We start from the raw sequence: 27,361 nt of genomic DNA, 5'->3' as shown, positions 1-27,361 counted from the left end.
CTAGCCGGACATTGTGTAACGACGCTCCGTCCGGACACCTTATGCCGAAGAGTTTTGAATGGCAGTAGAGGCGGTTGGTAGTATTTTGCTCGACTCTCAGCCTTCAGGTACACTCTCAGGTATTCAAGATACTCTTGGAACAGGTATGCTTAATTTTCCCTTAAGCTCCCAGTTTTCTGAGGGTTCAGGTTGCACAACACATTGGAATTCTCGCAGTAGGTCTAGCTCTTTCATCTTGCTTTTCTCTCAAGTGGGCTGTGTGTTTTACGGTTTAAGGTTGCACTCAAGTGCTTGTCACCAGAATAAATTGGGCTCTTTGCTTTAGAAGGTTTAGGGTTGGGCTCTCTGAAGGTTGTTTGGGCTCTGTTTCTGAGGGTTGAAAGTTGCAACACAAGGAGAATTGTTGCATCCCATTGAACTGGTCTGTGGCAAGTTGCAACACTGAATCTTTTTGAATTGGGCGCTGTTTTTGAGGGTTAAATTGCAGAAAACAGAGAATTACTGCGTCAGATTGAATTGGGTCTTGAGTTTATGATTGCGAAGCTCTAAAGTTGCCACACATTCAAACAAGGACGGATTGTTGCACCGGATTGAACTGGGTTCTTCTTTCTTAGGGTTTAAGCTTGCAACACATGCAAACAACGTTCTTGCTTCAGAATAAATTGGACTCTACCTTTCTAGGGATAAAGCTTGCAACACCGTGTGCTGAATTGAATTGAAAAGCACCGTAAGACAGGAAAAGAGACTGCAAACGAGAGCAAATTGGAGAATGGCTTCTTCTCTTTATCATAGTTCAGGGCCTGGAAGGCACACACTACTGCCACAAGGGACACAGCCGCAGCAATATGGAGCAACCCCTTCTTACAATTACACAGGTTCTCTACCTCCTGGTCAGATGGCGTACAATCCCACATACAGTTATGGCTTTTCTGTTGCCCCGGATGGCTATACACATACCCAAAACCAGTATTATCCTTCCCCTAACCTTCCCTTTCCTCCGCCCCCTCAGCATCCAATGCAACCACCCCATAGCATCTCATATACTTCCGATGGCAATACTCTTCGCCAATCTCATCAGCCTGTAAATCATGCTGGGTTTTATTCTACTCAATTGCCATCACCTCTGCCTCCACCCCCACCTCATCCTACTCAGTTGCCACCGCCGCTGCCGCCGCCGCCGCCGCCGCCGCCTCCTCCTACTCAGTTGCCTCCACCTGCCCCATTACCTATACCTCATTCCTCACTTTCTCAGACCCCATCTTATGGCAATTTTCCTTCTACCTATCAATCCCTTCCACTGCCACCACCACCGCCACCACCATTGCCGGTGTCATATTACTTGCCTTCGAATTCTTACTTTCCTTCAACTCTTCCGAACCGGCCTTCTTTACAACCTGCCCATAGTGAGAATGCAGCCGAAGTAGTCATTCAGAACACTCAGGCTGGTGGGGCTAGCACCATGGCGGCGGCTACACAAGCTAAGTGGAGCTCTCATAGTGACATGAATATCACGGGCTCTGCTCAGGCAGCTTGGAACTTACTGTTGTCCCAACCCTCTGCTCTTACCGCATTAACACAACAAACAGCTAGTTCGAAATCAATGACATCAAGAGCATTGTTACCAACCAATACCCTGGCTATGACAAGAAATGCAGAGAGTCTTGATACTTTGAAGCCAATTCAACAAGGTACTGCACTCAAGATAGACAGCAAATCTAAGAGAGAACCAGAGCATCGAGAAAAGCGAAAGCGAGGCCATGAGAGAAAGTTGGAAGATAAAAGGCAGAAAGAGATGCAATCGCGGTCCCGGGTACCCAAAGTTTGGCCAGCTGTGGCACCCCTGGCAAAATACACCTCAGAGGCCGGTTCAAAGGATGGCCGTACTAGTCAAAAATTGGGATCATCTTCAGACAAGATGGACAATAGACTGAAGCGTCCTTCAACCTTTGTTTGTAAGATAAAGTGAGCACTGAGTACGCAACTCTTTTAAACTCTGCTGTGCATGCCTTTTAATATCCAGTGTCTATGATTACATTTCTTGCTGCTTTGACCAGGATTGCCTAATCTATTTATCATTGAAGCACTATCATTGGGTTTGTTAGTAAAAGAGAATCATGTGCCATAGCAACAAACCAACTTCTAATTGCTGACCTATCTATCTTATTGCTGATTGGATAGTTGTGAGTTAATTATGGAGTATGGAAAATGGAGATACCGGCTGTCATACGTGGCCTGTTGGATAAGGAGGCTACATAGTGATATGGGCACAGCTGTTTGCTGGGCGCCCGGAGTATATGAAGTCAAGTGTCTGGTCCTGAGGGAATGGCATGGGGAAGCCTTTCTTGACTGTGATACAAAAAGAAGGGACTTAATAGTGAAGTGGATCAACTACTTGCAAAGGAAGGAGCCATTGCATCCCTTCTTCCGATGATTGATGTAATAAATAAAAAGCTCACAGAATAGTTTAGAAGGAGAAGGAGATTGGAGTAAGGATTGCGAGAGAATTTATGAGTACTGTCTTCTGCATCTTCTTGCTATAGGTGTTCAATTGCTGAAGGTGTATTGCCTTTTCTAATCCAGACAGAGAGCTGATTTAGCTTTCATCAGAGTGAGAGTGCATTCTTCAAGCTTGCAGAGGGGCCACTTTTGATGGCACAGACTGGCCACTGTTGCCCAATGCAGAAGGCTTTTGATTAGGTTTAGTTACAAGCCTTAACAAGAGCTCACATGGAGACTTAGCCATGCAAGATGAGCGGCTCACATTTAGAAGAAGGCAAAGGCATAGAGCAAAGGAAGTTGGAAGTTAGCAGATCAACCCCAAGGCATTTTTGTGCGCAGACTCATAGTCAAGGCTGTAAAAAAGGAGAGTCAAAAGCTTAAAAATGAAAGAGGCTGTAGCTCAAGGTCTTAAAGAGTCTGTTTACATAGGGATTTAGTATTTTTAAGGTAAAAATGGATGGACAAATGAGGAATAAAATAAAAAGCTCCATTTGGCAAGTGAGCCTGAAGTTGATTGGGCAGCTTATTTTATTGGTAAAATCCATGGGGACATCATCCCGGATTACATACAGTTCAGCGTCATGAATGTCATGAATAAGACCGATAATCCAACATCATCGTTTTGCTCTTATCCAAAAACTAGGACATTCCTAAGATCATGTCCACCCTGTCAAGGTTCATGATGATGTGGAAGTCCAAAGCCTCCCGGTAGTCTTAAATCTGGACTTCTAGCCTAGGCACCGTTCGATCCCACACTTCTACGTCTGTACCCTAGGCAAGATTGACCACATAACCATGATCACTTGCCATCGGGGGTAGCCGGAGTGTTTGCACCAAACGTGAAGAAATAAAATTGTTAGTAGAGTCATTGTCAAATAGAATTCGCATCCGATGGCCACCTATAGATCCCTCAGCTCGGAAGAGATCATGTAGACCAAGGCAAACTCACTAATCTGACGCCCCTAGCTACTACTATCGAGATGATGAATTTCAACATAAGAGATTAAAGAGTTACCTTGTAGTTCCGTAATGTGTAGTATGTACCGAGGTCTTACCCCCCGAAGATGACTTCTTTGGACAATCCTTGTAGTGGGATCGTATGTGGAATATTGTTATTCTCAAAGCATGTTGTCGGGGTCGGGTCCCCCGCCGCCTGGGTCCTGAAGTAACACTCTTTATACCTTGACCGATACTAGCGTGCTATTGTGACGAAAGGCAGCCCAACATATACTTATGGGCGCTCATGGGTATGAATACCCAGGAGTCAAACAACCATCTTCATGGTTACAATAACATCTAGCTGTTATTGCAAGGTCAGCTTGTCTAGGCCTGGATCTTGCCCAGGGAAAGGATCTTAGTGATATTCCAAGGATGGGAGCGAGTGACCAAGAGCGGGTCGTTTGCAGGGACCGACGAGCGTAGCGAAAGGCTATTGGAGGGAGTCCAAAGAAAGTTGGAAGAGCTTGTCGACCCACATTCGCGGCTTCTACCGTTCAATTCTGCCAACAAATCAACTTTGGACTCTTTCACGGAAAGGTCAAACTTGCATGTTCGGCAAGCTTGCCTTTGAAGAACCTTTGACATGCATGCCGGCTTTCTTTTGAGTCAATGAAACATGCCATTGAATCTGCTTGAACATTCATTTTCGGGGTCTTTAAGGGAGCGATCACCGGCAAGCGAAAGGCTTCCCCGAAGGAAGCTTGAGCGATCACCCTTTCACCAACAATTTAGTTTCATTGGAGCTTTGGCTTCTTGTGCAAATCCGATGGTAAGGTAAGGTCTTGTTAGGCCGGATAATTTATTTGTGATCGCCCCTAAAATGAATGTCTTTTTTTTAGTCCTTTTTCTAGAGATAGTCTTCTTATTTCCAGTCTTCTTCTTGGAAGAAAATCTCTCGATCTCATTTCTAGTGGATTCCATGATTGTCTTAGCTTCTTCCTTTGATTTTTCTTTCAAATGTAGTATCTTTTCCCTCTCCTTGTCTTTTGGCTAACTCGTCATGCTCATGATCTGAAGACTGCGGGTTCGAACCCTGCCCCTGTACGTAATGCAGTCTTTGTCCTTCTTCACTATTATTTCTTTCTCAAATCTCTCAATTCGTAAGTTTAGATTTTTCTGACCTTATGAAGGTATATAGTGATGGCCAGGTTAAAACCGACTTGATTACAAATTCATGCCTTTTTCCTATAAATAGGATCACTAGGCATTCATTAGAATGATCATTCAAAGATCAAGAGGATCCATTTGTCAAAGTCTGCAAGGCAACAAGGACACAGTGGTGGATCAGTGTCACCAATTTGGTTCCTTCACCAGTCTTGACCGGTGTTTCACACACTGATTGGAACCAAGGTGTGAACGGGGATTTAGGAAAATCCCTTCACTAGTCAGTGTTTCACACACTGATTGAAACCAAGGTGTGAACGGGGATTTTCCACAGAAGAAAGCTGGAGCATTTCTTGGCAAAGTTTGGCATGAAAGATGGCTTCTGAGCGAAAGCAGCATGGGATTTTTAGCATATAAAGTGACTTATAACGTCTATAAGTTGGTGTGTTCACATATCATTAAACACGAGCTGGACTTATTATTATTATTTTGGGCATGTATGTTACAAGTAGGAGACCCTGTACGAAAATAACAATAGACCAACACTTCAAGTACACCAGAGACATAGTATGATAACACAGCAGAAGAACCATACAATAATACAATAACACCGCACTAAGCCGGTTTGATAGAGAAGCTTTTACAAGATACCAATGTGCGGGTGTGATCAACACCGGATCTTTCCACAAAGCATTAGCACAAATCTCTTGCCCGGATATCTATCCCGAGCCAAGACAAAACTGTAATATGACTACTATGCGGAAGCGTGCTTAAATGATGATTAATGCAAAGCAATAAAGATTAACGCTAATCACATGCTCATGACATAGAGTAGAGAGAAGGAGAAGAGAGAGACTCTTTACCTAACCTACTCCTACTATATATTACTGAATGAATGAGTAATTACAATGATTGTCATAGATCCAATGTAGATCTAGACTATGAATGCTATGAATGAACGTATGCTTACTGTTGTCCACTGTGCGTTAATGGAAAACACTGATTTGGAGGTGTACTTGGCTGATCCAAATTGTTAGACTGCATGTCCTTGGTCTTGGCTCCGCAATCTTTGTCTCTGAATGATTAGGAATGATCCATGACTTGCCTTTATATAGGAAAGTGATAGCAAGTCGTAATTAGGTCGGTTTTCACTTTTCAGGCCATAAAAAGTCATAAAAAATGTCATAAAATGTGTTTGTATTGTGCCCATAATATGTCCCAACCATTGGTACATGTCTACCGGGCACCTATAGGGCCACCAAATTGGCTCCAAACTGCCCATATACGACCTCTAACTTTGCCCTTAAGGCAGCTGTAAGGAATAGTCATGTCTACGTGGCACCGGATTAACGTGTGCACGTGACATTCCCTCCTGCTGAACTTGGAGCACAGCACATGATGCGCCTTTGCTCTACTCCCGTATGGGTCCTCGAAAATGCGGGAACTTTGTTGTTGTGGAGGCACCCACACAATCTTCGAAACTGACTTAGGTAGCACGGCTACCAACTCTGCTTTCTTCTTGGATGTCTTTGCCATTGCCTCCTTGGAAACTGTAGGCGCTGGAACTGGCCCCTCTTAACTTAGGATGCTCCGCTGGCACGGTAGACTCCATGGAAATTGTGGGGTTGACCTCATCCTCCTCCGAATAGGATTTGGAGAGATCGACCTCCCCTGGAACTACTGAAACACTTAACTCATTCTCCTTCTCAGTGGGTTTGGAGAGAATTGCTGGAACTTCCTCCTCTTTCTCAATGCATTCGGAGAGAACTGCTGAAATCTTATCCTTCTCCTCAATGGATTTGGAGAGACATGCTTGAGACTCGGAAACTATGATGACTTCTGGTACTGGATCTTCGAAAATTGATTTAGACTTAGAGAGAAATGTTGGAACTTTGGAGATTGTGATGACCTCGAAGATTGGCTCGGGGACTGTTGGTGGCTCTGCATAACTAGACAATTGTGGTTCTTGGTTGACCTCGACCTGTGGATCCAACACTGTTTCTTGTGTCTCTATGGTATCCCTTTGTCTTTGGTCCTTGTACTTCACCACACCTGCTTCCTCTATTTGAGCTTCCTCCATGGGTGGACTCACCGCGGTACTTGCTGCCTTTCTTGCTTGAATCTCCTGTTGGCATTCTATCAACTGGTTCTCCAAATAATGATCTTTGAATTCGATTCCGTACTTCTTTCCCACTTCGTGCAAACAAAAAATTTCATTCTTGCAATACTCCACCTCAGACTGAAGATACTCCATGCTCACTTTGCTAAGGTCGTCGTATTGATAGGAATCCATGAAGAGCTGCTTGCTGTTTTTATGCAGAAATCAATGCAAAAACCCTAATTCTAGGCTTCTACATGCATGCTAGACTCCCTAGAATCATACTAGGCTGAAATCTAGACTTTCTAGCACTATGCTATGCTGATATTGGGCAAAAAACTGATGCTCGTATTGGAGGATCCTGTCACACAAATGTTCACACCGTCTACTGTATCCTGAGTTTCGTGAGTTTAGCAATCCACTTTAATACTTCAAACTTTAGAGAGATATGAGAGAGAAAGATGAGAACTGTACACCAGATTGGGTCCCAAATTACCCACTGAAGGGCCCCCTATCCCGTTACCGAGATAGTATTTGCTTTATGACTTTAGAGAGAATGACTGTGGACTGTAGATAAGCCAAACACAAGATCTTGGAGGATCAGAAGCCTCTCTCCCGGCTGTCCAAATGAGTGAAAATCAGACCTTGACAGTCCCCACCACTGCATACAACAGTCCCGGACAGAAATTGAGCAAAAGCCCCTTGACTACAAGTGGATTTCTGAGTGTTCAAGGCATAAAAGTCTTCCCTGCTGCTTTGCCAAGCTCAACAAGCACAAAATCTTGAAAAGCCCCTTGATTCAAGATCAATTTCTGATCATGAATGGTACATTAATGCACATAAAGGCATCCAGAGTCTTCACAATGCTTCCCCCTGGCCACATATACATCCAATACATAAAAGCCCCTTGATTTACTGGCACATTGAGTTCTTGACAGGCATCAACACATTGCCCAAAGCATCAAATGCCAGTGCCTGCATGCAAATCAACCCAATTGGCACAAAAGTCCTTTGATTTGCACTCCAATTTCCTGCAATTTTGCCCCAAATGTGAGATTGCTCACATCATACAGCATGTATGAATGCCCAATGGCGCAATTACATCAAAAGCCCCAAATTTTGACACCCAATTTTCTGCAAATTGACCCGGAATGTGACCAATGTCACCCAATTGTTGCCAATTGTGCTCAGATCTGAGCAATTTGGACCTGTACCTGCTCAATTGATGATAATTGACATGCAAATCCCAAAAAATTGAAGCAAATACCTCTGAAAAATATCTAATTTCTTGCGATTTGCAGGTACGGATGCTGTATTCGTGCAGGTGGACGGTAGCGGAGGATCTGTGCAGTGATCACGCCATGGCGGACCTCACACAACACCTTGACTTATGCCTGGTCGCTTCTGGCCAATGCACACACAGGCTGCGCCCAGCACACGAGACCCAGCACACACCTGGTCGTATGCCTGGTCGCTTCTTCTCCAGGCTCGAAACTCCCGTAGAAGCTCGCGGGTGAATCTCCCGAGAAGCAGGCGTATGCGTGCGATGTTGGCGTTGGTGCGTAGCTCTCCTCGTGGGCGACAGGACCTCCACAAGTGCAGAAGACGTCGGGTCCAGAGGCTTACGGCACGCTGGTGGGTCACCAGCCTTCGCTCCGCACTTCTCCGGCCTCACCACATTGCTGCTATTCAGCGCGCTTCTGTGGCTGCCTCCTTCGGCCTCAAGCCCTGCTCTGCAGCCAAGGTCTCCTGCTCTTATTCAGGATGATCTGAAGAACCTGGCCTCCAAATGCAGCGAGGCGGGCAAGCTTGCCGCTGTGAGCTTGATGACCTCGGCGCTGCCCTGGAAACGACCCCTACCGCCTGCGTTGCTTTTGGTTTAAGCTGCAAGTGGGCGTGAAAGCACCGGAGACGCGGACGACGATGACTTTCTTGCCGGCCGCGTTGGAGTGGATGGAGACCTGCTGTAGCTTGTCCTCTGCGATGAGGTCGCGCACGGAGTCGAAGTCACACCGGCGCCAGTTGTGCATACCCGCCTGCCTGCATGCGCATAAGCGCCCACCTGCCTGCGAGGACTGGTTCAATGCAGGGACACACAGTCGCTGCCAACTGCACACGCAACCTTTCTCATTGTCTTGCAGCGCACGTGCTCCTTGCTGAGCACCAGAAAGCTCCAAGCAATCTCCTCTGCTTGTGCCAAGCTCAAGGCTCCATAGCCGAGCTTCTTCTTCGCGATGAAGACGACTCCGCACACCCGCACACACACGGACACAACCGTGGCTCTGATACCAGTTGAAGGGAGAGAGTTAGGATTTCATGTGGGAGACATACACAGAGAAGAAGGGAGAGAGAGAGAGAGAGAGGTGTGGGGATAAGTCAACTCACCAAGTGTATGAGTGTGTGACTCCCCTATCACACATGTATATTTGCTCAAGTACACATAGTGTACTTAGTACATTAAAAGTACTAAGTGTACTATGTACTATAAAACACATGGGCTTGTACACACTATAAGGGTGGGCATAGTGCCTTTACCCCAACACTACCAAGCAATTGGAACTCAAGTTGAGCCGATCCAATAAGGCTAAACCCTCATTCCAAGGCAAAGAGAGGGTTGCCCAAAACTTGCACAGCCACCTAAAAAGGACCAAAACCAAGATAAAAATGGTCCAAAGCTGAAAATAAGTCTACCAAGAAGCACCCCTTCCAAGTGAAAAACTATGGTCTTAGTTCGGAGGAGAAAAAGAAGTATATGAGTGAGGGGAAATGCTTTACTTGTGGTAGCACTGAGCATATTGCAAACGCATGCCGAAACAAGAAAAAGCGTGATAATGCAAATGCATCAAAGCCCAATGTGCATATGGTTCTAGAAGTGTAGGGCAACACTTCACATGATAGCAAAGATAGGGTTGTATGTAAAGCTTGGGGACAGCTTAAGGATCAGCCCGCTTTGTTCTTGTTTGATGATTGTGCAACTGAGTACTTCATATCTACACAGATGGTAGCTGGTTTGGGTATTGAAGTGGGGGACATGGGTCCTCAAATTGAAGTAGGGGCTGCCTTTTTTGGTAGAGAAGTGCAGGTTATGATTGCTTGGAAGGCCTTGGCATAAGGTGGCTTTTTAAACATTAGCTCACCCCCTCTTTCTTACACTACATCACCTGCATTTTTGAGAAAAGAGAGCAATCTCTCTTGGGTTCACACCCGTGCGATGTTACAGTTTCCAAAGTATCATCCATAAAAGCAGTTTGCCTTTGTGCATCCAAAACTTGGTTGACACCTGGATCTTCATGCAAACTCTTCAATTGAGCATCTCTTTCTTGAATCCGTCTCTTGAGATTCTCAATTTCAGTATGCATTCTCTCTTGCTCATTAGTGTCTTGCACTCTTTCTTTGCCACGGAACGGCTGTCCCTCATGTACATTGACATCATAGTCTTGTCCTTCACCAAGAGATAGCTGTCCCTCTTGTGCATAACCAGCAGGGAATACATGGATTACATTTTCAGCATGATGTTCTTCACTAGCATGTGTTCCATGATGTACATTATTACCCATCTATTCATCACGAGCTTGTCTTCTTGCATAACATGCACACCACTACATGTATGGCTGGCCATAATGCTTCAAAACACTAACAGTTAGTGTATGCAAGATAGGATCGTCTTCCCCATAGGAAGAAGGAAGATCCTAGGCTCTAATACCAATGTAATTCCCTCGGTCGGGGTCGTGCACAATCTTGAAAGTTAACACACATTTAAACTATTAATGCTTGTAATTGGCACAACACAAAACAAGACAGTAATGCTGAAAATTGAAATGACATTGGAATAGGGCCGACCCCCCTTGTAATATGATTTGTATTATCAAGGAATTTTATATGCAAGCTCCATGGGCATTGCTTGCCAGATTCCCAACAACATTCATGCATATGAAATCAATTTCAAACATGTTGTGTTGGTGTAGAGGTTGAACCCATAGCTTTCCTTGCGAAGGCCCTCAATTCCCAATATCTTGCCAGAAGCAGCTGTGCTTCATTGGCATCCATACACATTCAACTGTGTGCCAAGCTGAGACATAGGAGACTTTAAATGGCCAATAATGCGGATGTAGAGTAGGTTTGGAGAATACAAGAGGCTCTTACCTAAGATTTGGTTGCCATTCACAGACACCTTCCAGCTTTAGGTCGAAGTAATGTTGAAGAATACTCCATAGCACTCCCGGTTGAAATCAGGGTTTTTTGAAAATTACGATTGTTGTTGAATTAGGGTTTTTGCCATAGTAACAAGAAATAGCTGTTTCCTAGCTTGGAAATGCGGAAACTCTGTTTTTGTTTCCATTTCCGTTTCCGTTTATTTGTTTCCTAATCTGCGATCAAAATATCACCCATTGATTTGTCTCATCTAGTGCTTGTTTAGTGATTTTCTATAAATTTTGTTCACTATTTATTTCAAATTATGATGGTGTACTCAAACTTTTCCCAAGTTATTAATATTCTCATTATTTTTATATTATGTATTAGACATCCACTGTTTCCTAGCTGTTTTTGTATCTTAGTTTTCAGCCGTTGCCGTTTCTAGAGGCCGGCTATTGCCATTGTAGTTTTCATTTCATGCAACTATGGAACATTCTGCAAAATATGGTTTTTATAGAACTAGGGTTATAACAAAATTAGGGTTTCAACATTTGGAAAAATTATCGACAACAAAATTGCTCAAAAATCTTGCCATCATGTAGAAATCTATAAAAGAGTGGAGAATCAGGTCAACTCAGGGTTAGAGACCTGTTATTTGACCATAAACAAGCTCCTCCATGCATGAAAAGCAAGCAAGAGAGTGTATGGACTGGTTTTTGTGAGAAAAACTCTTCCATTATGGCTCCTTGAAGTAGGCGCTTCATTCAACAGGGAGGGGGAGAGGGAGATAAGGTTTCCATATGCATAAAGGCTGGCTATTTGTCCATCTCAGCATAGGCCACACCTCTCCCATAAGTGGGACAAGTGCCTAGATTATAGCCTCGCTGATCGGAAGGGTAAATGCCCAAAAAATGTCTGCCCACTCATTAATGAACTGTGGAAGCCCAAACTCATTTATAAGTTGTTCGACCGTACTTTAATGAAGTGTGGATCTGCAAAACAACAAATTGAACTATAAGTCTAGTAAGCTCAAACAAAGAGTTTAGGGTCACACTGACCACCTATCTACAGCCCACAAGCAAGGTCAGAATACAGACTCACAAGCACGGTTCACGAGAGGGCGTCCCCTGCCCGTAAACTAGACACACAAATCTTGCAGGCAGTAAAACAGTTCACACAAAAACAGTTTGAGGCATGTAAGTATGCCATGCATAAGAATGTATTGGACAATCTTCCTTTTATTTAGCTTGCAATGGGTGGCTGTTTCAGGCATAGACATCACGTCCGTAGGCCAACTAGAATACCGTACTCTGAATATGTGCGCGGAGTGAAATCCCCAGCCTCACATATGCAGCCTACTGGCCCTTGGCTTAGACATAAGTCCCTTGCCATGTGGTACGAGTCCACATGACCTTTGGCATAGACATAAGTCCCTTTCTATAAGGCGTATGTCCACTATGGAGCTCGTCCATAGGTCGAAAGCGTAGAGAATACCCAAATGGTGACAAGGGATGTGCCAAAACGGCAGGGAGGGTGGATGGTGTGGACTCTGGAGGTGGCCAGGTGTGAGGAGGGCAAGTAGTTGGTGCTCATGGGTGCACGCTTGCCCAGATGGAGGAGGCGTAGACTATGAAGAGTGTGGGGTTGAAGTATGTAAAACGGGGTGAGTAGGACAAGCGGCGGCATGTAGCGGTGTGTCCAGTGCAAGCGGAAGGGCGAGTACGTTGGCGGGCCAGATGAAGGGTGCTGAGTGTGGACCGGAGGGTGAGTGTAGTGGCGAAGGTGCCCATCAGCGACTGGCGAGCCAACATAGAAAAGGTGCCGAGTAGTGTATGGAAGCCAAGGGGCAGCACCAACTTAAGCATGACGATGAGAGAGAAAAAAAGGCGAGGCAATTGTGATCAGAAAGAGTAAAAGCCAATGAAAGAGGAGGAGAAAAAGCCGGTCTGAGAGAGTTAAGGAGAGGCAAGAGAAGGAGAAGAGGAGGTGATGAGAGAAGGGCGAAAGAGGTGACGAGAGAGGAGGAGATTGGGGTGATCAGAGAAGGTGAGAAATAAGCGAGAGAAGCAAAAGTGGTGATCGGAGAGAAGTAGAAGAAGGCGATGTGAAGAAAAAGTGGTGATCAGAGGGATAAGTAGGGGATGAGAGAAAAGGTTAAGAAGGCGATGAGAGAGAAGTAGTGGCAATGAAAGAGAAGGTTAAGAAGGTGGTGAGAGAGAAGTAGGAGAATGTGTGAAAGATCATTTAGACCACCTTGACTTGTTAATAGACATTCTGTGAGAGCTGATTCTGTTGTTGCACTCTGTTTTTACGTTACATGTTAAGTTTGGGCACCTTGCCTAGGGTATATGTGTGCATGTATCTTAAGATGTCCTCTAGGCAGAGATTGGATTTTGAGGTTTCTCGGTAGCAATGGCCATAGAAAAGGTGAGCTATTTTCATACTATAACAAAGGTTGATGGTGCAAATAAGTTTTCTCCCCTGTACAGGTTCAGAAATGGGCTTCCGGATCCTGTATCACAGCCCAAGTTACTTCAAGTCAACAATGATAAAGAACGGTGGGATTTCTTCTGCTTTGAGAGTTTGTTTTAGGAAAGAGTCTCATGTAGATGCAGAGATGAGTCGAAATATGGGTTCTCATTTTCTGATCAGTATTTTACTTGCAAAGATCATACCGATATTTACATGAATGCTTACTTAATGATGCTTGCATTGTGTTTATGCATCCATGTGTGCCTTGTGACTTACAAGTGTGTTGAGGTGCCTGCAGATATTGCAAGCACGCTATCACATCCTTGGACAAAGTTCAAAAACACAAGTTTCTTACAGATTTTGACTTGGGAATCCCCTTGGACCTGCTTGATTTAAGAATATACAAGTAAGAAAATCTGTTTTGTAGTAGTCTACTTGCCTATGTTTAAGAAAAGATACAATCAAGGGCGATTGCAGTGCTATTCAAAGGGCTACTGCACTGTTATTTAAGAGAAGATACAATCAAGGGCGATTGCCGTGTTACTTATTTAAACTTTTAACTTTTAGTCATAAGTAGAGCTTGTTAAAAAAATTAAGTATTGAATGCAGCCCTCCTATTATAAAGCTGCCCATGGATCCTGAAGATGAAGATTTGCTACGTGATGATGAGAATATTCAGTCCACAACGGTTGATAGTGTTCGGAAGAAAGACAGGCCCACAGACAAGGGAGTAGCGTGGCTTGTAAAGACTCAGTATATATCTACCGTAAATATTGACGTCGCAAAGCAGGTACACCTGCTTGCTTGTCATTTTTCTGCTTTATTAGTTTTGTAGCTTTCGGTGGTTTAAATGCGGTATTAAGACAGCTCTCTGTAAATGTAGTCACTGACTGCAAAGCAGGCCAAAGAGTTGAAGGAGATGAGGGAGGGGAAGAGAGAGTTTTTGGAGTCTCTCAATGACAGGTATCATGTTTCAAAAACACACATCCTTATCGTTTTTTTTCTCAAAGAAAGATCCTTCTATTAGTTATAGAGAATAAACTAGCTGTAGGGTAAATACAACACTGCTAGAAAGCAATCCAGAGATATATATATATATATATATATATATATATATATATATATATATATATATATATATATATATATATATATATATTATATATATCTGAGATAAGGAAGGGGGGGGGGCTCCCTCCTCGGCTGGTCTATCAGGGTATGGACTAATTGACTCCTCTTACAGTTGAGGACAATTGCTTCGAAGAGAGGGTTGATGTCACCATTTTCGAAATTAATGGGATCTACATGCACTTATCAGTATTTTACACACTTATAAGGATTTATGGACTTTTTAAAAGTGTGGGCACTCAAGAAGTGATGGCAAGTATTACTGGGGGGAAACATTATTATTGAGCCCTAATGCATACAAGTTGTGGGAAAACAAACTATTAGAAACTCACAAGAGTTTTCGGGAAAAAGTAGAAAAAACAGGTTTTAAAGTAAAAATAAGTGGGCAAGCCCACTGTTGACACAGAGAAGGAAGCGAATTCTCTCTCTCTCTCTATCTCTCTCTCTCTCTCTCTCTCACTCACACACACACACACACACACACACACACACTATGCATGGGGAGATGTACAAGAAAGCTAAAAATAGTAGAAAAAGACTTCAAACTGTGGGATATCAATAACCTCCAGCTGTTGACAGTCATGTAGGGACTAGCGAAGATTGGCACGAAAGAAAGCATAAGCATCCAGAGAAGGCTGTGGAAACATAATATGGTTCCTAGCCTTCCAAATAGAAAAAACCACACTAAAAAGAAGAAGTAAAAACCAGTTTTCTATTACCAAGAAACAATATATATGGGGAGGATGTACTTCAGAGAGAAGTCATCTAAGGAAGAAAGCTGAAAACAGTAAAAAAAGACTTCAAATTGTGGGATATCAATAACCTCTAGTTGTCAACAGTCATGTAGGGACTGGCGTAGATTGGCACGAAAGAAAGCATAAGCATCTAGAGAAGGCTGTCGAAACATAATATGGTTCCTATCCTTCCAAAAGTCCAGAGTGCCCAGTATCTCATCCAAATGATGAAATTGTCAAATCCAGCCATGCAAGATGGCAAAACACCAAAAATCCAAAATGTCCTCGGAGGTTGTGAGTCAGTGCTTGCAAGAAATAATTAGACTCCGTGCAATGCCAAAGAAGATGGGGAATGGACATCTATCAATTGAGATATGTCGTTTTGCCAGAAAAGTAGAAACTGGAAGTATTCCCACAAGGCCTCTCCATAAGAATAGATGCTGTTTGAGAGACAACTTACAACCCCAAATTATTCGAAGCCTTTGTTTCCACCATTTAGTATTCTTATGCAAGCCCCATAAAATATCGGCATGAAATCACCTTACATATTGGGGTGATTCTATTCTCTTCCGGCTTATAGCTGTGATTGTTGTATCTTTTTCTCATACTTAATAGAAGTCTCTTTCTGAAAAAAAAAAAAATCGGCATGAGGCTGAATCCATGGTGAAGGAAGCAACAATTTGTACACATTACTTGCCGAAAGTGCATTCAATCGAAGAGAGCTTGTATGACCAACAATTTGCCAATCATGAAGTCTGTCCTGATCATCCAAAGGTGGGATGGGTTCAAAAGGACGCAACAACATAGTAATAATTTTCCACACTTGTGTGTGATGCAAACCCAAGTTGTGAACAGACTTGTGGGAAAGTCATCTCAAATCCCTCATCTGCGACCGACATCCGCCACAGTGGTAACTCCAATAGAGGCCAAAAAGTATGCCTTTCGTGGTTCTCGTACTGCAACTTGCAAGTGGTTGAGGAAACATCGAAGACCGATGGATGCTTTCCAATCGAAAAGAATTCCCAGTTAGCGCATCTCTACCATGCCAGCGAATAGAAGACAAAGCTAATTTCCAATCACGAAGAAGGGAAGATGCATAAGGGCATCCCGGATTTCATTCAAATTTACCTAGCACTTCTTCCCAGCGAGAAATGTGCCAATTGCCATAAGCTCTAGTCTTGATGGAAGCACACATGCCTGCAAGCATTATGGCCCATGGTTGCCAAAGTTGAAAAAAAGTGGGAATCATGGTGGCCTTTCTTGCCAAGAGATGATAATGCAGATCAAGTATATTTACTCCACCATGCGTTTTAGGAGTGCAGACCAAAGATCGTCTCAAAAGACGTAGTGCTTTCGTATGATGCTTGGTTTTCTTGCATGGACAAAACTGCACTTGGGAGGATTTTCCTGCCTGAAAATCAGCAAACACTAAATCTGTTTTATGGCTAAAAGCATCCATCCTGTGGTTTTCCTCATTGTCATGACCATGTGGGGAGTGGTGGCTATCATCTAGGGCATTGGATCTCATGAAGAAAGTTTCCCAGGCTGCCAATACACTTGTGGGTGTGGTATTCTTGTGAAGACTCCACTTTTGACGTGGAGGTTCGATTCTTGGACTCTTACGCAAGACGGAAGAAGTGCCTTTGGGAATTCTTCTGTAGGGCGGGATGATTTTAAGAGGTGATGCTTGTGGGATAGGAAACTGATAGGCTGAGTGATTGGGTATCACTGATGGATTTGTATTCATTTGTTGTACTTGGAGTAATCAGGTGCAGACTGGTGAGGAATCTCGGGCACTCGTGATCTTGTATTTGTAGCCTGGTACTTGGAGTGATCTTGTATTTGGAGCCTTGTACTTGGAGCATACTTCTTTTGGGAAAATTTCCTTAAGAGGAGGGGGGGGGGGGGGGGGGGTTTGTTTTCAGTCCATCTTTCTGGCCCTTAGTGGGGTGTCCAATATTTAAGTGTGCATGTAACTCTGCCTTTATTTTAAGTGTTTAATTGCATAAATAGTCATGTGTGAACCCCCGACATCAAACTTCTAGTTTTTTTTTGTCTAAGTAGTAAGTGTGTAAGTGTGTGTGTGTGTGTGTGTGTGTGTGTGTGTGAGAGAGAGAGAGAGAGAGAGAGAGAGAGAGAGAGGTTATTAACGTCTTTGAAAGACCCGAAGGATCTCTGAGACCAAAAAGCTGTTGCATGTGATCCATGAGTAAACTGAGTGTCAAGACAACATGAGAGAGAGAGAGAGAGAGAGAGAGAGAGAGAGAGTTGGGAAGAAAAAAGGACCATGCAAGGAGTAAAATTAATAGATCATTTCTATTAATTTCTATAATTTCATGGTGCTATTTAAAGGACCATGCAAGGAGTAAAATTAATAAATCATTAAGTACATTTAAGTGGGGTGTAATAAAACCAACAGCTCTGTTGTGGTTAAGAGAGTTTTAGTTTGAGGATCCGTATCCAAATCGAGCCTTTATTTTGAAGTTTTTTGAGCAATTTAACCACTTTGGCTTTCAAAAGGACAAGGTTTCTCATGAATTAGAATTCGTGATCTTTCAGGGAGCAACAGATTCGTTCCATTGAGGAGTCATTCAGAGCTGCCCAACAACGACCGGCACATCAAACCAAGCCTGGCCTTGAGCCAGTTGAAATTCTACCTTTGCTTCCTGATTTTGAGCGGTAAATAAAACCCTCAACTTCCCCCACCCCCCCTCCCTTGCGGGTCTAGCAGGCTTTCCTTCATTCCCTTTCTTTCTTTTCTTATTTTCCACCTAGTCTACTTGAGAAGAGTTTGCTTGGTTGGAATGAATATATTGAAACAGTTTACTTGAGAAGAGTTTGCCTGGTTGGAATGAATATATTGAAACAGTTTACTTGAGAAGAGTTTTCTTGGTTGGAATGAATATATTGAAACAGTTTGAAAGAGGTAGGTAACAAACTACAAAGTGTCAACTGCACGCTTGAACAAATACCCTGCAACTCCACTATATAATAATGATATGCTTTTGTTCATGATCAAACTCATTTTCAACTTATGAATTTGCTTTGTATTGTGACTGTGCTGCTTTAAGCTTGGATAATGCAAATAAGATGGGCTTTATAAGGTTAACATTGAGTTTCTTCGGACATCTGCCAATTCTACATGACCTGTGGTATCCAGGATTGTAAGATGCTGGCAGCACGTGGGCAGGACAGAGCTGGCATTGTGTTGTGTTGCCAAAGATCATAGTTGGGATGGCATTCAGTGATGAAGTTAAGTAATGCCTATGGCCCTTAATTAGGACACTTTGGGCTAGATGCGTCTTAAGATTCATCAAAGATGGGGTAAGGACATCCTCATCTAAAGTCTTTATAAGTGAGGGCAGGCATAGGCTCATCAATGGGGTTTCTATGGGAGATGACTCAATGCTGGATCAGGTCTTAATGTTGCTAAAGCCTTACATTCAGATGATGGGCTCTGCTGGTATGTGACACTAGGGCATGGGTGTCGTCGGTCGAGCATATGTCGGTGTCAGTATAACCTCAAGCCTGGGGGTGCTCCTTGGGAGAGTTATGGCTGGGAGGCGAGCTTGGGACTGTAACCCTAGTCCATTATGTCCCTGTTTCAACTTTGCATGGCTAGTGTGGTGCGATATCCCAAATGGGGTTTTTGGTTGACCAAGGTTGACACTGAGAGCGCATTAAGCTGGGCTCTCCTTCCATCCTCATGGAATTCCCTAGATCAGCTTTGCGCTGTAGCAGTTGGTGCAGCTTGTGTTGACCCCTGCTCTCCCACTGTAGCATGCATGGCTTCTTGTTCCCAGCCAGCCCTTTGCTTCCTTGTATGTTGCAGGTTGTAGTATCTTTAGTCAAGTTGTATTTTATTGTAGAGCCATAGCTGCGTCAAAACGTGTTTGGTATTGAAATTGTTATGAAACTTGAAAGGCATTTTTATATGCGTGGGCAACTATAACAACATTTAGACACCCCCGTCTATGATAAGAAGCCAAACTTTTCAAGACCTCTTTGTCGTTTCCAAACATCCACTCAATTAGCGAATCGCGGATCAGCATGCCGCGGTGAATATGTACCCGGGCCCCGTACACACCGCCCCATTGGGGATCAAGATTCTTCCATACTAGTTCGTCCAGGTATCTGTTGCCTTTTACCTGCTTGTACAGGGTGTTCCACCGTAATCGAGGCTTTGCTTCGTATTCTCGAAGTTTTTTTTTCTTTGACTACAGGAGTTCTTGTCTGACTGAATGAAGTTCTCTTTTCTAGGTGGAGTGACAAGTATATGCATGTTGGGTTTGATGGTGAACCTACTGCTGACTCTAAACTTCATAGCAAACTGGATCGCACTATTCGTGACAAGCTTGAAGCGCAAGTAAGTGCATTTAAGGGGCAAAGAGGAATTATTGCTGTTTCATGCTCTCTACTTTTTTTTGACATGACTCTTTCAAATATTCAATGAAGCCGTTACATATTAATTAACCTTCCTAGTTGTTGCTATTATACCTCTGTCTGGTTTGCCCTAACAATAATGATGTCTATGTGAGCATGTATGGGAAAGCCTGTGCGTGGTAATTTATGCTTTCAATGTACTGAATCCATGCTGACATTGACAACTTTTTCTCAGGCAATTCTGAAAAGTTATCGATTACCTAACCCAGGTGATGTGGCACATGAAAGATTTTTGGCATACCTGGTGCCTCAAGTGGAAGAGGTAAAATGCTATTTTGAGAATTATTCTGCATGAATCTGAATTCTTTATGCTATCATGTGTCCACATGTGTCCAGAAGAAACACGAGGAGGGGGGGGGGTGGGATGTGTTCCCATGCGCACTATTCAAAATCTCACATGGGTAGTCTACGCCAGTCATGGTAAGAATTAGCGTAAACAAACACAAAGCTCCTTCGATTATTTAAGCTTGCTGTTTTGTGATGAGAAATCAAACGAGTTATCAAGAAAAAGTGGGTGGACAAGCCAATGAGGTGATAGCTCAAGTGGTAGAGATGTTTGACATGGACTAGGAGGTCCTGGGTTCAAAACCCCACATGGTGCTTCCTCGGTGGCATCGCCTATGGGCGGATAAAAAAGCGCCCTACGGGCGGTGGAAAAATGGTAACTATGGGAGGATCTTGGGCCCAAGGCCAATCGGGAAAAAAAGGAAAAAAAGAAAAAGGGAAAAAAAAGTGGGTGGACAAGGCCAAGTACCATTCATATGGTATCAAATATAGGTATTTTGATAACTTTCTGTACTCTATCTTCATTTGTACGACTTTTTGTTTTTGCTCGTGTTGATCTGCAGTTATGTAAGGATTCAATTGATGAAAGTACGGAGGTGTCCTATGCTTGGACGAGGGAATATCATTTTGAAGTGAGTTCTTTACTCTTTTTGTCCAAACCATCATTGTGGCACTGTAAGGTACTCTTTCAAGTACATGTCTGAACCGACAGCTCAAAGAAAGCTTGCAATGTTTGTCATCAACTTCTCAGACGAGGTCAGAAGATTTGCAAACTACATCCAATTACATTTTCTCGTTTGGAGACCAGTCGGTACAATACTTGGTAATGCATCTCTAAAAGCACCTCCAAATAACAGACACATGATTATGTGTTAGTTCGGCCAAACGTAGTAGGACTTGCCTTTGATTAATTAGAGACTATGGTTGAGGTTCATGTTAAGTTTATTATGGGCAGCCGCTGCAAGGCAAGATTGCTCTCCGAAAGAAAAGGGAAAAGGAGATCCGTTCTAACGAGGAGACAGATGTCTCTTTCACAATTCCATCAAGTGTGATGGTATGCCAGAGAGAGTTTACTCAAGAGGAAGATAAGCAATGGGAAGCTAGCAGACTAGCACTTACAGAGGTGAGATTTGTATATTGATGTATGCTGTTGTTGGTGCCATTTATTATCATTTTGTATTAAGTGCTATGTCTTGTTATCCTTTTAGGGGGTTGTCCTGTCCACAGGCTTAACATCTTCTGTTCACGCCAAGAGGAGAAAGTCTGTTGAGGCAGTGGCGTCGTCATCTCCCAAACAAAGAGAGGAAACTGATAACACTACACATGAGAATGCGGAAGAGGTCGATATGTAATGACTCATGTTTTTTTAACAGCAGGTATTTAAGTGCAATATGCAACTCACATGTCTTTAGTTCTTTCTCATGTTTGATCCCTGAGTGATACCACTACTTTGCATCTAATTATCCCTCTTGTGAAACCATGTTTGCATCTCAGGGGCAGCTCCTTTTCTTCATTACTTTTATAGGATTACTTTTGGGATTTTGGACTAATACTCGAGCAGCTTTGACTTGTTTAGGAGAATTGAAGCTTGGCATTGGAAAATTTATTGTCTTACAAGTTTTCATATGGTTGGCAACATAAACCTCTTGTACCACAACCTTTTGATATGTCATGTGTTTATTGGTAGAGTCGAGTTCAGGATATTCTGAACTTGTGTTTTTGATCTTTATCACGTGCAGTTCAGCATGTGCACACACACAAACACCCCCCCACCCCAAAAAAGAAAAGAAAAAACCGCATTTTGAGGACATGTTGCTTTTGGGTTTTAGTGGACTAATAACTTTGATTGTTGAACATGCAGTAGGATCTTGCTTTGCGGTTGGAAACTTACAAGAGATTCCAAGCTTGAGTGAGTGTAAACAGCTACCCTTTTTTCTTTGTAAAAGGAGATGTTACCTTGTCTCCTTATCAACTGTTTTACAAAAAAGAAAATAGTCAGAATGATGCTTTTTATCTTTTAGGCTCTAAGATGGCCTTTGTTTTGGTACCTTTTGTTTTCATTATCCTTTCTTGTAAGAAAGGGATGTGGCTTTCGCTCATAACACACACACACACACACACACACACACCCCCCTCCCCCCCTTCTTTCCCCTCTCTCTCTTTGTCTGTGTGTGCTCTTTTCTTGTTGCCTTCCCTTTCATTCCTCTCTATCCCTCTCTGTGCTCTTTTCTTGTTGCCTTCCCTTTCATTCCTCTCTTTCCCTCTCTGTGCTCTTCTTCATTAACTCATCCTCTACCTTCTATTTCTATTTCTTTTGTTCTCAAGCTCTGCCCAAAACATTTGTTTCCTTGTTCTTCTCAAACCTAGCTTCACTTAATGACATTAGTTTTAGGGATGATGCAAAACAATGAATGGAGTTATGAAGTCACACAACTCAAAATAGTATAGCAAGTGTGCAAGCAGTTTTAGGGTTTCCATTCAAAAACTCGAGAAAGGATCGACATGAGATGCAAGTAGTTTTAGGGTTGGCATTATGATCATTTGAGTAAGATCCACAAAAAATTAACAAACAAGGAGAGTTCTGCTTAGTGCTTGGGTTAAAAAAATTGTGCAAAAGATGTTTGGGAGAGCACTAAGATGTTGCTTTTGCAAAAGGAAGACAAAAATAACAAGTATTCAAGAATCCAAAAAGAGTTACTTGCAAACTAAAACTAAGCTGGAACTTAGCATGTTGTTATGAGAAAAAAAAGGTCACGTTGACAACAACTTAACAATGTTCACTATTTTTTAATCATGCTACTTTGCAATGCTACCTAAATATTGTTGCATGTTGAGTATGTCAATAGGTACATCTATCATAAAAAACGAAGAGACAAAGGCATCAGCTCATTATGCTTGAAAAATAATAGCACTAATGAAGAATTGTATTAAAAAAAAGGAATTAAGATCAAAAGGTAAAGAAATATATGCAAGGACAAGCAAAAAAGAAATGATTTGTAGCATCTATAAGAAAATCACGAGCTATCCTCCATTTAATTCACCATGGTTGTAGTATTGAGATAATTTTTACAATTATGATGCGATCCATGTATTTGGAAAGCTTAAGGCTCGTGCTTTCGTTGGAATCTCTATTCCCACATGTAATAGGCCTCCTAGGCTTGTCAACCAAGATCTCCTAAACACAGTCCAACACAAGATTAGAGAAAACCAAATAAATGGGGTGTAGGCAAGCTCACCACCCAACCGTAGGATCAGTACTTCGATCCACCCCTAAACTAGGGGGCTAAGGTTCTACTCCACAGTATATGCTAGTCAGCACACTTGCGTCGCATACCACCAGTGCCTATCCACGGGTCCTCAGAAAGACTATCTGTAATCCACCATGACCACGGTAGGAGTAGAAACTCTAGTCCATGCACAGACCCATCGAAAGTGCACCGCACAATTGTCTACCAAATAATAACCCAAGGCATCACTGATATAGTGATAATTGCCGCTATAAATAGCCAACTTGCCAAGGATAGCCAGTAGCCTAGTTTATTAATTCTAAATCTTAGCCCTCTGTATCTTGTATCTGCTTGCTATCTCCTAATTCCAAGGTCCCCTAACCTTGTTGGATTAGGCTTGCTAGCTCTAGGTACATAACATACTTCCCCTCCTCGGACGTTTTCACTCTTGAAAACAAAATTTGTCTAAGAAAGAAAACTAGGGAACCTATGCTCTATACTAGCAACTGTCTAAGTTGAGTCCTTATCCATCCTATCTTTCCACTTAATTTTATACTCAAGAATCTACTTATTTTTTAGATTCCTCTCCCTGAACTCAATAGGTGACTAGAGGATATGGTACAATAGGAGATTTATATATGGGGCGTTTTGGTTTGGACATGCTCTTGAGAGAGGAACACTTTCAGAGGTCATTTAGGGCGACGAGAGTGTTCAGATATTTGATAGTTCTCTGGTTCTCAAAGAGGAAAGGTATTTTTTTATACCCCCTAGGTACGAGGAATTAACCAATTATGATAGGGTAGGTAATTTGATTGGCTAGGAAAATTCTCTATAATGTCAAACTATTTGATTCCTCGAGATTTGGATTGAGGGATTGTTGTGTTCCTCTCATGACTCTAGTTCAAGTTGGTATGTCTTTAGTGAGTTGATTGGCACCATTCCTTTACATTAAGGGATTGTTGTGTTCCTCACGACTTTGGTTCGAGTTGGTATGCCAGATTACGTGATTCCTCGAGATTCAGATTGAGGGATTGTTGTGTTCGTCACAACTCTGGTTCGAGTTGCTATGTCTTTAGTTCCACTGAGATAGTTGTAGGAACAATGGCTGCATATTTAGTTAGTTCCTATGATAGAGTTATGAGTGAAAAGAACAAACATGGTGAACCAGTTTATGGAGTGAGTTAGATGTAGTTTGAGTTTCCCTGTTTATTTCCAAGAGTGGGGATGTCTTAGCATTGTGAATCCTCAAGATCTTGTTGAGGTTGAGGACTTGTCTTATGTTCCACATGAACCGAAAATGATGATTGATTTCAAGGAAACGCAACTTAGAAATAAGTTCAACACTAAGTATAAAATCAAGGGGAAAGATAGGACAGAGGAGGACTCAACTTAGGAGATAGTTGTAGTTTATAGCATGGGTTTCCTGGTTTTCTTTCTTAGATAGATTTTGTTCCAAGGGTGGAAACGTATGAGGAGGGGAAGTATGCCCAGTACTAATTCTCGGAATTACTAACCTAGCTCGATAGAGTTAGGGGAGTCCTAGGATTAAGAGAATGCAGGCTAAGGTTATTATTAATAAATCCATGTGTATAGACTATTTAACAAGATGGTTATCTAAAACAGTAGTGGGCACTATATAAAAGAAACATGGGTTATTATTTCACTATTGGTTAGAGTTCGACCAAGACTCCAGCCATGCATGTGGTAGAGCATGGATTGGCATGCTGAAGGGATGTATTGGGCATACTGGCATAGATTTGTGGGAGTCAAACCTTAGCCCCTGGCTCGAGGTTGGTTCGAAGCATAGAACCAATTGTTATTTTAGGAGGTGAGCTAGCTTGCACCCCTTTTATACATATTGTTCCTTGTATGTATGGATGTGAATGTGTATATATATCTATTTTTTTACCACCCTTTGAAATGTAAATGTCTCTAAATGCAGGTAATATATAGGTTTTCTTAAGAACGAGGCTCCCGAGAGCCAACCCAAAGAAAATTAACCATCATGGTGGTGGTCAAATGGACCTTAAAATATTTTTGAGATCCATTAAATGTCAATCACAATGGCTGAGAACACAAATTATTGTTAAGAAAAATGTCTTTGCATACCAAACAAAAATTAAGGCAATGTTAAAAGTAACCAAGATTGTACAAAATAGATAAAATATCAAGATTATAACTAACATGTATGATTTTTGTTCCCTCAAAATAAAGCCAATTCCAAATTTCTACCATGAATATCATTTTCGATACTACAATCCCACTTTTTAGAGCACTGATTGAAACGAGCATTTTTAAGATTTGAAACAACCTACAATCCTATGTGGCAAGTGTGGAGTATTCTATCACCTATGTTGTATGCTTAAAGTATCCCATCACCTCCTTTGAACGTTATCATGTGTGACTAGAAAATTGAGGTATTCTCTTGTGTAAGTTTTCAAGCTTGACAATGTGAGCCAAATGAATTTCCACCAATTCGCAAATCAAAATTACAAGGCAAAAACAACAACCTAAGGAGCTCCAAAACTTTAGTAGGTGAGCATAGAACGTTGTGTGGCAACCTCATTTAGGACACTTATTGATTTTTCTAGTACAAATGTGACATGATAATTGGATGAGAGAGAGAGAGAGAGAGAGAGAGAGAGAGAGAGAGAGAGTTGTTATAAAGACAATATATGCAATGCATCTTAAACATTGTCCACATGGTGAGAAGTTCTCATGTGATGATAATTTTGTAAACAAGTCTTTTTGTTTAATACTAAGAATATTGATTAGTTCAATGGCTCATAATTAATAACCCTTCATGAATTAGGAACGTCGTAACTATTTTTATTTGATTAAAGACTTTTTTAGAGTTTCCAAATGAATCATGTGCCCTTGTAAAGGTGCCAAAGCATCATCCTTTAAACGGAGAAATTTGATACACACACATGAAGAGTGGATGTTAGTCATGAACTCTGTGGTCAAGTGGGGACGCCCATTTGATCATTGCTTTCACATAGGAATGTGGGTGATGCCATTATTTTAATTCCATATGTAAAGTATGTAGATCAGGTCAGTATTTGTGTAGGGGATGCGCCTTTTATTTATTACATTTTCCAGCATTAATATGTTTAATCAGTTGTGTGCGTTGGTATGATATAGTCAAGATTAATGTGTTTAATCGGTTGTGTGCGTAGACTAATATTCCTTTGGTGTAGGCAATGATTGAGTGGCGGACTATGTGTTAGTCTCATGGGTGGAACATGTGTCAGCGGACCACAATGAGATATCTTGGAAGACATGTGCTCACCTTTTAGGTTTTCATATTTGGCATTTATATTTTTTGAAGGCCTTAGCGTCAAACCTTTGTACATACCAATTAGCATTTTATGCTTTTGGTAGGCCCAAGACTCTATAATTAGGCTTACTATATTTTTGGAAGGACCTTGTACTCAATGACTCAAAAAGCTATTTGGCTTTATTTTTTTGGATGATCTTTTTTGTAAATAGAAAGCATCAATATATTTAAATATGGGTGAGCAGTATGATGGGCCACACTCACCGAATAGAAACCACCCTTCTTCTTCCCAAAGCCACCTTCATGAATCTTAATACTCTCCATAATCCATCAGTATGGATGGAATCAACACTTTGAGGAGACCACGGGCCTATTCTCACAATTGCTAAGCTTTGCCTCTTCTCAAAAGCGATAATGGAGGGCTCCCAATCTCCTGCAAATCCATGCTTTCGAAAATTAGCATCACGGGCAGTTTTGCGCTTACATTTATGCTTAAGTTTTAAGCTTAACTAAGCTTAATTAAGCCTAGCTTATAGCTTGCCTACCTACCAAACCTATAAGCTATTAAAAATAGCTTCTTTAATGAGCTATACTCTAAGCTTTCAACTATCTAACCCTTCAAATATCAAGCTTCAAAACCCTTGCCTTCTCAAGTGAATTAAAGGCTACAAACACCCCTTTTTGCTAGAATTTCAAAGTCTACACCAATAAATAGAGAGTTCCAAAAATTCAAATTTTGCTTTGCTCAAAAGATGGAGATAGAGGGAGTTTCCATGGCACAAAAATTTCTTCATCCTCGACTCTCCTATTTCAGAAATTCAGGACAAAAACAAGTGTTCGGGGCTTCCACTTGCATACATCAAAGTTTGCCATCTTGACGAACCAATTGAAGGGGCTTATTAACAACTTTTTTGAGATTCCTCCAAGCTCGAAAAGCCACTTACGGATTTATTTGACA

At 42.1% G+C, this 27,361-nt stretch overlaps 1 protein-coding gene across 11 annotated transcripts; it reads left to right on the top strand.

The window, feature by feature from the left end:
* On the top strand, positions 1-26,496 carry ELF7 (hydroxyproline-rich glycoprotein family protein). 11 transcript variants are annotated; one of them, XM_086811596.1, is made up of 15 exons: positions 3-1,962; positions 13,324-13,392; positions 13,605-13,712; positions 13,916-14,096; positions 14,190-14,269; positions 17,728-17,847; positions 19,429-19,534; positions 19,787-19,873; positions 20,460-20,528; positions 20,609-20,719; positions 20,852-21,019; positions 21,105-21,272; positions 21,458-21,524; positions 21,758-21,805; positions 26,324-26,496. In XM_086811596.1, exons 1-12 carry the CDS (start codon positions 770-772, stop codon positions 21,246-21,248), a joined length of 2,436 nt encoding a protein of 811 aa, XP_086667722.1. In that variant the 5' UTR covers positions 3-769; the 3' UTR covers positions 21,249-21,272; positions 21,458-21,524; positions 21,758-21,805; positions 26,324-26,496. The 11 variants fall into 11 exon arrangements, with proteins under 11 accessions (XP_086667730.1, XP_086667722.1, XP_086667721.1 ...); XM_086811595.1 differs by having other exon boundaries at positions 21,473-21,524; positions 26,324-26,495; XM_086811597.1 differs by lacking the exon at positions 26,324-26,496 and having other exon boundaries at positions 10-143; positions 488-1,962; positions 21,473-21,524; positions 21,758-21,998.
* Positions 26,497-27,361: the final 865 nt, after the last annotated feature.

This window comes from Cibotium barometz, chromosome 17, assembly GCF_041138505.1.
Source record: "Cibotium barometz isolate CiBa-2024 chromosome 17, ASM4113850v1, whole genome shotgun sequence".
Taxonomy (NCBI): domain Eukaryota; kingdom Viridiplantae; phylum Streptophyta; class Polypodiopsida; order Cyatheales; family Cibotiaceae; genus Cibotium; species Cibotium barometz.
This window is presented reverse-complemented; position numbering and strand designations above follow the sequence as displayed.